Source organism: Podarcis melisellensis, assembly GCF_964234715.1.
Source record: "Podarcis melisellensis genome assembly, chromosome: 1".
Classification (NCBI taxonomy): domain Eukaryota; kingdom Metazoa; phylum Chordata; class Lepidosauria; order Squamata; family Lacertidae; genus Podarcis; species Podarcis melisellensis.
Window position 1 is genome coordinate 61446278 of NC_138528.1, and position 11014 is coordinate 61457291.

Genomic DNA, 11014 nt, shown 5'->3' on the forward strand with positions numbered 1-11014 from the left:
ATGTGCACAATGGGCCCTCTCCTCACATGGCTCCCCAAATTGGCTTGGGTGGGTGTGGGTGTGTTGTGAGAACCCATGAACCATCATGTTGCCAGGGGCCGGAGTCAGACACAGGTCACACGAAAGGTACAAGACTCCATTGTCAGTGAAGTTAACTCTTTACTCAAAGAAACGGCATACAACTCAGAAACACATCCCAGTAGGTCTTGCCCCTGTAGAGCAGTTGCCAGGACTGAAGGTCCCTGCCTTCTACCCTTTCTAAGGCTCCTCCTCTTTCAGATGTTTCCCAAGCATTCTCCAATTGCATGTGTGTATCACTGGCTTCTGTTCTGCTCTCCTCCTTATCCTGTATGTTCTTGGAGACCAGCATCATCCCCTCCTCCCAATCTTCTCCCTCTGACCTCTCCTCAGTGTCCCACTACCATTCCCCAGCTTCTGAGCCATCCTTCTCTCTGGGTTCCCTTGGGGGTTCACTGGCTGGTGCCTCCTACTACTTTAGCCAGCCAGTCCCTGACACATGTGAGGAGAAGGGGGAGGGGTGTCATTCTGTCTGTCAAGCTGAAATGTTTGCTGACGGAATGATCAGAAAAGAATTGAAAATTAATTAATTAAATGTATTCCTCCCTAACTCAGAAAACGTGGTTATTACTCCTAACATATTAATTGCATAGCTACACTGCACAACTACAGTACATTCACTGCACTGTTTTAACCTTCATCAACTAAAGTGTCAAGGAACACAAGGATCATCCTGGATTTTCATTATGCAACAAGACTTCGTGTCAGTTTGACAAATTAGCACCCCCCAAAGACATAACTATTAATTTAATGCGTCAATACAAAGCCATCTGGTTTTAAGACTACTGGATTCCAAAATCGTTGATGCTCGTAACTGAAAAATGAGCAGAGTGTGTCGATAATGGCTACATAGGTTTGTCCACAAAATGTAACATTTGCTAGCCAGGCCTCAGCACAGCTTTGTGTAATCAGAAACCCATTTTAAGTGCAAGAAGCCAGGACTGGGACACTTTGTTTAGTTACCTATCTACTATTTCCACTTCTATCCCATCATTTGTCATTTCATGACCCCATGATAGGCTACAACATAAAATACCTCATTGTGCATGGCACCATAGAATACAACATAAGACACTATTAAAACAAACAGAAAAATCAGTTAAAGCAATTAACAACTCAGTTTTGTAATATTTTGCAGACATGTTATGTGCCTTCGTAGCTGGCAACCTGGATAATATGAACCAATGGAAAGTTTGATACAGAACAGATTTTGACTCATCAACAGACTCATTGATGTTCTTCAGTTATTTTATATATTTGTATATATCATAGTAATACATGATGCAACAACAGGCATTCAGCAGTTTTCACCATATAATTACTTCATATGTAATTGCTTAATATAATTACATATGAAGTACTTACAATCATATGAGATATATGACTCTGAGCATCTGCAGAATACAGGTCCCTTTGCACTAGATACACATAACAAGTACTCATACAAACTTGTTTAGGGGACAGGTTCTTGCTTTCCAGAAGGAAGAGGATGTAACTAGAAACATCTCTTTTTTTTAAACAGTTAACATAGTGCATGACTGATATGCCTTCATTCTGGCCCACACCTTGAAACCTTCTGTTTTCAGTGATTAATGCTGGTTGTATTTTAAAAAGCATACAGCAGTGCAAATCAATTCTTAGAGTTATGTAACAGGCTGGCACTTAGGTAAAGTTAGTATTCCCTCTAGTGGTTTGGGATGAATTTGATTTTTAAAACAAATCTGCATAACACAACTTCCTTTCACAAAACATGATGCACAGGTAACAGAGGGGTAATTAATATTCACAGCTAGACATCCCTTCAGCAGTTTCTGAATTTTTCATTTGATTATGAGTCTTCAGATTGTGGGAACTGGAGTTTTAAACCTATTCAGATAAGTCAATGATTAAACTGGCAAGCACTATAGCTGATATGTGCTTCATGTCTAGAAACAAAACTAAGATTATCATGTTTTAAGCAGTTCATAGCAGTTGCTTAAAAGGGAAATGCATGGGTTTAAATATTTCTTTTTCCATATCTACTTTTGTAGAAGGACCTAGGAGAAATTTCTCTGTTTTTGTAGCAAGGCCTGGGAGAACTTTTAATCACCATCGCCAGCCAGGCAATATCAAAGACATAGATTGATACAATCCAAACCTCTGGGAATATCTGGACTCTTCATCCTGCCCCATGTGTGTGTCATTTGGGGCCTGGTTTGTGGTGCAGGAAGCTGCAATGGAAAGAGGAATCATACAAAATCAGGAAGAAACAACTTGCACCAGCAACTTCATGCTGACTTTATGCAGTCGGTTCTGAGGGTTTCTTTCCTGCCAGGGTATCTGCCTTGGCTACATCCCAGGACCATCATGTGACTTGGGGGTGGGGGGGGGAAAGTGAAACAGAACTTCCAAAAATCCTACTGTCAATGAAATCATAATTAAACTGCCATGTCCTGTGTTGTGCCTGTGCAATAAAATAAGTTTAGGTCCAGCTTCCAAAGTAAGGTACAAACACAAAGCGTGTTCTCCTTCATGGAGAGCACGTGTTGCGGTGGGGTCTGCTGAGCCACCCCTCTGTTACCAGGCAGGGTCTCTAAAGATGGCCTTGGGCAGTGATTGGTTCACTGGGTTGCTGGGGTAAAAGTTATGTTGCAATTTTGGTGGGAGGGGTAAAATGTTTAAATACTCTGCATGCAGCCTGGAGCTTTCTCTTTGCTGTGTGCAACGGATCACCCACCCACCCGCCCTAAAGTAAGGGGTTGTTGGTTTGACCTTGCTATGCCTGTCATGGGGTCGTCTGCTTTGGAGCGGGGGCCTGGTAGGAATTTTGTCCATCTGGCTGATTGGCTGGGCCATTTGGTTTTTGCCTACTGCGTAGCAAATCGTCACAACTTGTAAGGTTGCGGTTAGGCATTGGTTATAAATTGGTGGAGGAGGGGTTAGGATAGGCTGGGCCTGCCCCTCCATGGAGGGGTTAGGATAGGCTGGGCCTGCCCCTCCATGGTTGCTGCGGAAAGGGAATTCCGTTAAAGGAATCCTGGGGCTTGCCATCTTTTCGTCCAATCCCTGGAATGGGACTAGGGCCGGCAAGCCTTCGGGGAGCAGGCGGGTGAGAGTTGAGGGTCTGTGTCTCAGCTCCAATTCTTCCCCAACTTGCTTTCCCCCGCACTGTCTTTCAGTGGTGCCCGGAAGTCAGTTCTGCCCCCAGGCGGGGGGACAGATAGCCTTAACCAATGCCTAAACAACCACTCACGGTTTTGTATTTAAATAAAGTTGTGGCCAAAATTATGCCAAAAACCTTAAACAAAAATTAAATGTGCGTTGTGAGTTATTTGGGGGGTGGCTTGGGGACCTCGACACACAATGCTGCAAATATCAGAAGCCTTGCGGCCCGTGTCAGCTACCATAATGAATGTCATAAACATCAGTCATCCCTGAATAAACATTCACTGTCTTTATTTCTTGGTGCAGCAGAGAGATCTGCGAGGCAAATGAAACTGTCATGTGTCCAATGTGTGAGAAGAATTGCACCCTGCAAAAACTCAATGAAAGCTGCATCTATGCAAAGGTAAGTTATTTTGTGCTCTAGAAGCTCTATGCTTCAGATACGTCAGTTGGAAACTGCACACGGCCTCTTGTTATTTCATTCAAATGCTTTTCCATTGTACCACATGTGGGAGACATCTGGCCCTCTGTATGTCGCTGAGCTGTAGCTTTCACCATTCATGACCATTGGCTATGCTTCTAGGACTGATGAGAATTGTGGTTCAGCAACAGTTGGAGAGCCAGAGGTTCCCACTCCTATAATGCACAGTGGTGCTTGGTGGACTCTTCAGCAGCAAACCCAAAAATGTATTCAGCTTTCATGCTCAACACTTCACAAGGATTTGCCCTGCCAAAAAACGGTTATTGCGATAAAACCTATAAAAGCAACCCAGGCCAAGTGAATATCTTTGGCCCTTTGCTATCAGTGGTGGGGCCGAGAGTCTGCCTCCCTGTTTTCCCACTCTGTAGGAAAACATTTCTGCTCTGCAGAGACAGAAAATGATTATGAATTCACATCAAACACTTAAACACCACTTCAAGACTTTTCAAGTGCGGAATGCAAATACTCAATGCCCAATTCTTTGTTGGGGTTATCAGTAGGATGCTCACATATTCTGGACCCATGACCAGCAGTATACCCAGTGTACATTTTGGCTCTTGATTAATTTATGTAGTCATGGGGTTGGATCCAATGAAGTAATTACGTTCATGAAAGAACTTCTGCTTCAGAAGCAGAATTTCACTCTCTTTCCACGTCCAAAACATCTGATCTGGGCTTTATTCCAATCAAAGAGAGGGGTTGTGGGATACACAGGGAGAGGAGAGGAAGGGCAGGGAAAGTTGTTGTTCAAAGCAAAAGGCCTTCTGCAAACAGAAAGAATTCACTGGATATATAACACAAGCAGTTTTACTGATATAGCAAACCTATATGCAGTGCTATTTTTCTAGAAAAAGAGGTGCCAGAACTCACCATGAACACCTCCCTTGTTCTCTTATAATGACAATGGTGCCCACCTGAGAGGTGCTGAAACCAAGTTCTGGTAAGTTCCGGCTGAAAAAAAGCCCTGCCTATATGTGTGTATTCAATAGCAGGCCCTACTGAGTTCAATGGGGCTTTCTTTCACGTAAACGAAAATAAGATTACAGCATTCCTTGCTCATCTGTATTATTACTAAATAAATACATAAATACAATGTAAAACAACAGGTTACAATTGTCTTATTTCATTAATTTGTAAGAATTTGTTGTTTTTCTACTTCCATTTGAAAACAGAAGCATTCCTATTTTCATCTGATTCACACATACAACAAATCACTTCCCAGTCATTTTATTTACCGGTACCTCCCAGTCCTCTAATAGCACTCTGTCTGTCTGTCTGTCTGTCTGTCTGTCTGTCTGTCTTTGAATCCCACATTCACTGTAATGAAATTCATGGAGCACACTTACCGAGCTGATATTCTTGAGCAATGGGTAGTAAATGTGCACTTTTTCAAATGTGCACTTTAAATCATCTGAGGCCTGAGTGCTTATCCGACATATGCATTAAATAACTACACGCTGTATAGTGGATTCATTCAAAAGAAAATAAAACATTCCAGAGATTCTACACTATAAATGTTGTTTAAACCATTTTTATTACATTCACTTTAAAGAAATATATTATAGTTGTCTGTTTTGTGTAAACATTTCATCCCCTCTCTGGTAAATATTTTCTTATTGGAAAACGGCATTCCTATTAAAACAGGGATGTGTTAAATTAGCTAAGGTTTGCAGTTCCTGAAGAGGACTGTGCAAGAGAAAAAGTCTCAAGGCATCTAATTAAGTATGTCATCTTGTGTGGGGAATGAAATCCTCCTACAGCAAACTATTCAGCCTCCTCAGCACTCCTTTTCCCCAGATACCCATTGCCTTACAAGCATCACATTCCTAAGGTCCATTGCTGTTCCTTAGACTTTGGGGTTATATGTAACACAGTGTAGTTATAGAGTAGCTAAACATTGGCAGCGAAGTCTCCTTCCATTAATAAAAGTGTCATAGACACTGTGTCTAAATGGTGGGGAAATAAATGGTAGTTAAATGGCAAACAGAATTAATTACAGAATTACTGGTTAAGTTAGAAATAGTTCTTGTTCCAGTAAACCTGCTCACAATCTCTGCTTGCTGTGAACTTCATGTCAGTTTTGTTTAGCTAAATCAGACTGATAGTCTGATAGGAATAGATTCAGGTAGGTAGCCATCTTGGTCTGACGCAGTCGAAATAAATTAATAAATAAAAAAATTGTCCAGTAGCACCTTAGAGACTCACTAAGTTTGTTCTGGGTATATGTTTTCGTGCGCATGCACACTTCTTCAGATACACCAAGTGTATCTGAATAATAATAATAATAATAATAATAATAATAATAATAATAATAATATTCTGGGTGGCTCCCAACCGAATATTAAAAACACAATACAGCATAGCATGCAGATAAAATAGAAAAACAGATTATATAAATTACTGATGAATTATTATTTGTAAAGGTAAAATAACTGAACAGCTGAATAAAAATGACAGCAGGCAGTCAATTCATTATCAAATGCACTTTGAACAGTTCACACTTGTGCATAAGGGAAAACAGAATTACAGCTTTGCTAAAAGCAAGCAGTTGTACATGAAGAAATGTCCATGCACACGAAAGCTTATACCCAGAACAAACTTAGTTGGTCTCTAAGGTGCTAGCTGGACCATAAAGAAGGCTGATCGCCGAAGAATTGATGCTTTTGAATTATGGTGCTGGAGGAGACTCTTGAGAGTCCCATGGACTGCAAGAAGATCAAACCTCTCCATACTGAAGGAAATCAACCCTGAGTGCTCACTGGAAGGACAGATTGTGAAGCTGAGGCTCCAGTACTTTGGCCACCTCATGAGAAGAGAAGACTCCCTGGAGAAGACCCTGATGTTGGGAAAGATGGGGGGCACAAGGAGAAGGGGACGGCAGAGGACGAGATGGTTGGATAGTGTTTTCGAGGTTACCAGCATGAGTTTGACCAAACTGCGGGAGGCAGTGGAGGACAGAGGTGCCTGGCGTTCTCTGGTCCATGGGGTCACGAAGAGTCGGACACGACTAAACGACTAAACAACAACAACAACAAGGTGCTACTGGACAATTTCTTAATTTTTTTTATTTATTGTGATATAAAAACATAGGTTAGGTTATTTTTGGACTGAGGTTTAGGATTACATTAACCATGCTGCCTGGGGCATTGATGACAGTTGAAGTCCAACAACATCTAGAGGGCCACAGATTCCTTCTCCTTTTTCGAGTCCTTTTCAGAATTAAACAAAACCACACAAGCATCCAGTTCACTGAATGCATGGTGGGGGAAGTAATAGCACCACTTTATTCTGTCTTCATCAGACCCCACCTGGAGTACTGTGTCCAATTCTGGGCACCACAGTTTAAGAAGGACATCAGGGTCTGGAAACCAAGATGGGTACATTTAGCCTAGGGAAGAGAAGACTGAGAAGTAATACAATAGCCACCTTCAAATATCTAAAGGGCTGTTACAGTGAAGGTGGAGCAAGCATGCTTTCTGCTGCCCAAGAGCATAGCCCCCAAACCAATGGATTCAAATTACAAGAAAGGAAATTAAGCATTAGGAGGAGCTTCCTTGACAATAAGAGCTGTTCATCAGTGGCATGGACGAGCTCAGCAAGAAATAAAGCCTACTTCAGTGCAGTTCAGCTTGGCACCTGCCCTTTATCCTGCTCTTCACTGTAAGATAGTGTGCAGTTGCTTTGGGGTGTTTTGCTGCCTGTTCTGCTTATGTTGTCCCTGGTGGTGCAACTATGAATAGGCAAATCCCCTGTTCACAGCTGGCAGGAACAGTGCAGGGTGAAGAGATTAAGGAACAGGAAAAGTTGGTGAGTAACCTGGATGAAAAGGGATTTCCTACGACAAACTTTCAGGTCTAGTAGATTCAAGGGCAGGGGAGAAAGGGAACGAAACCCCAACGAGGCATGTTTTCCTTTCTCACCCATGAGGATGGGGATTTGAGGAATCCTCTCTCCACACAAAGAGCTGTGGTACTGAGGAATTAGTGGAAGCTAGTATGGCAATTAGTTTAGGCCTCTGAGCCAGGATGGAGGTTTCCACGAGTGGATATGAAAATGAGCAGAGAATTAACCTCCACAGCATTAGCCCAATGAGCTAATATAATAGATGTACTGTATTTTTCGCTCTATAAGACGCACCAGACCACAAGACGCACCTAGTTTTTGAAGGAGGAAAACAAGAAAAAAAATATTCAGAATCTCAGAAGCCAGAACAGCAAGAGGGATCGCTGCGCAGTAAAAGCAGCAATCCCTCTTGCTGTTCTGGCTTCTGTGATAGCTGCGCAGCCTGCATTCACTCCATAAGACACACACACATTTCCCCTTACTTTTTAGGATGGAAAAAGTGAGTCTTATAAAGCAAAAAATACGGTAATTTTATGCTTATTCCACTGCTGATCCTTTAATAGAGTTCATGAAGGCATGGCCCATGTTTAAACCCAATGAAATTATGCATCCACTTTACCCTAGTCTGTTTGCAATTGTTCAGTATTATGGCATTCTCTAATTAAGAACATATTAGCATATGGTAGATTTTTATTGCTTAATAATTCCATTACTTGCCTTATATTCTTTCATTTCCTTCTAAGGTTACACACTTATTTGATAATGGAGGGACTGTCTTCTTCGCCATTTTTATGGCTATATGGGGTAAGTGTTGTTGTTATTATTATTTCACCTGTTACTGTAAAATAAAAGGTATTATACTCAGCAAGTCTTAATTTGGAATGAACTTTAAAATGAGAATATATATTTTGAAGCTATTATTGTCATGCTTGTTAGGGATGTAGATCTCTATACACAGCTGAAATAAGCCATTCAGGAACACAAATGACTGGGTAAATTACTCCAGTGCTAGAGAAACCTCTTCACTTTGCAGTCCATTGCAGTGTTATACTAGAGGTATATATGAGTTGTATCCAATGCTAGTCAAACGCAGAATAGACCAGTTAATGAATGGAGGTGACTAATTTACAGCCATTAATTTCAATGAGTTTACTATGAGTATAGAATCATAGAGTCTAATCCAACTTGCTGCAATGCAGGAATCTCAGCTAAAGCATCCATGAAAGATGGCAATCCAACCTCATATTACTATCTGTGTTGTTTAATCCATTGTCTTCCTAAAATATCCATCCCATTTTAATCCTATAGTGTACAATGACAAAGAGCTTAAAGGTTAAAAAATAGCTTTATTGACATAGTTTACAAATATGTATTTATATGCATTTATCACAATCCCAGCTGCTGGGTTGGTGAAGGGGAAAGGGTGACTCTCCAAAAGCATCAAAATGTCATCAAAAATAAGCCACAATAATGATTCTATAGGCAAAGCTGGATATAGATCAACTCAGTAGACCAACATAAATCCACAGAAGTCCAAAACCAGGTGGGATACAAAGACAACCCCACTGGATTTGTAATAAAGTACTTACACTTTCTACATTTAGTCTCTGACTCATAGTAGAATGGTTGCTGCTACTCTTGATTTATTTAAAGTCCCCTTTGCATTTTTTACATACAGTGTGCAGGGCATGCTATTTCTAAAATTCATATAAGTATATCCTTAGGGTACCCTGTTGGGTAACCATCAGAGACATCCGATTCCCATAGTCTGCACATAACATGAAATTTCAGTCCGTATGTAGGAAGGAAGAACTGTGGGATCAATGCTGCCTTTACTGTCAACACGGCAGACTTCTAAGTCTCAATTTTTGGGAAGCATGAAGAGTTCTCTGGGGGAAAGGCACCTGCTATTTATTTATGCTCATCAAGATTGAACTGGAAAGCAGGCTTTACACAGGACAATTTGTTCAGCATTCTGTCTTGAAAGCTCTGTTTGCATTATCAAGGTCTGTCTCTAATCTCTTATTACTAGTAGTTGAGAGAGTAACAGGCTACAAATTCTCCCCTTCTGTTTCAGTTCATATGTCCAGTGTGAGTCAGTGCTGCATGACACCTAACTTTTAAAAAGCATAGAATAATATCTCAGCTTGCATGATGAGGGTGGTCAACCCCAAAGGTGAAGACATCTTGTGCCTTGGTCTAATAATATTTAATAATAACGGTGGCAAATTCAGAAGCCAATGGAAATATTATTTTTCACATTTATATCCTTTTCTTCCATCAAGGGGCTCTGGGTAGCATTCAAGAAGCTATCTATTTTCTCTTCTCAACAGCCCTGCAAGGTAGAGACTGACAGGGCTAGAGCCTGATTCCAGTAGGCCTTCAGCATGAGTGTTGCCAGGGGAGCCTGACCTGGGCTTCTGCCAATACTGCTATCTGCTATTGTAGCTGTTAAGCTGTGGGAGAACATATCAGACAACACAGTGATTCTTCAACAGCTCTTGTTTATTCAGAGGCCAGAATAGAACTGACCTGAAGAGCTCAGCCTGCTTATATAGAGCTCCAGAACAATGTAACTGTTGCAACTTTCTAAAACTATCCAATCACTGAATGTCACTTTCAATCCTTCATTTGCATGCAAACCATCCAATCACTGAACATCACTTTCGATCCTTCATTTGCATAACTATATACAGTATCCCCCTGCTGGCCCAGTACATAACAGTAGCCTCAGCCACAACCACTGCCTGTCTCTCACTTCACCCTGCATCAGGGTGACACAGGCTGCTGCTGCTGTGCATACTACTGCCACTTTTGAAAGGGAGCCAAGCTGGTGCTCTGCTCTGATGGTCAGCGTGGTGACATTTAGTCTTCCAAAATGCAGTGCCCTACTAGACATCAGTATATTGCATTTTGGATGATCAAAATACCCAGTGGACACCACAGGGATGATCAAAATACCCAGTGGACACCACAAGGATTGGAGCCAAGCACCCATGCAGCTCCCATTCAAAACTACTGTTGCCGCTACCACCAACCAAAAGCACCGTGTCTGGAGAAAATGAAGTGAGGCAGCAAAAGGTTCCATGCTATGGCTCAGTGGTAACAGAGGCACTGACACTTCATGGTAGTCCCAGTGGAGTGACAGTGTTGGCGACAGGCTCTCCTAAGTCTTTGGGGGCCTTGGCAAGTGCTCATTCATGCCAGCCCTGGATGCTGGACTTAGACTCAAGTTCCCAGACTAAACTGAGATCTGATGACACTCCACCCTGGCTCTCAGTGCTCTTTCATACAGCAAGCATTTCCTGCATGTAGCAGGGAAGTGTGTTGCTCTTCTCAGATAAAAGATACTTGACAAATTTTAGGACCCATGTTTCGGGATGAATTTGGTGTTCCCTGTCTTGCATTGTTATCAAGAAGCATCTCTTTTGTCACATAGTTTCCTTGGCGCCTTATGATCCCAAGCAC

The 11014-nt window shown here is 41.7% G+C and overlaps 1 protein-coding gene and 1 long non-coding RNA gene across 5 annotated transcripts in view; one reads left to right on the plus strand and one right to left on the minus strand.

Moving 5' to 3' along the window:
* ANO3 (anoctamin 3) overlaps positions 1 to 11014 on the plus strand; it is a 232421-nt gene that overhangs the window by 182824 nt on the left and 38583 nt on the right. For all 4 annotated transcript variants that reach the window (XM_081882795.1, XM_081882796.1, XM_081882797.1 and 1 more), the window contains 2 exons: positions 3529 to 3625; positions 8290 to 8350. In XM_081882795.1, the coding sequence (XP_081738921.1) occupies positions 3529 to 3625; positions 8290 to 8350 (158 nt within the window). The remainder of the gene's footprint in view (positions 1 to 3528; positions 3626 to 8289; positions 8351 to 11014) is intronic.
* Positions 8873 to 10485, minus strand: LOC309353845. Its single transcript, XR_014162068.1, has 2 exons — positions 10270 to 10485; positions 8873 to 9982 (listed from the first exon to the last, which is right to left on the minus strand). It is a non-coding gene; the product is annotated as an uncharacterized lncRNA (long non-coding RNA).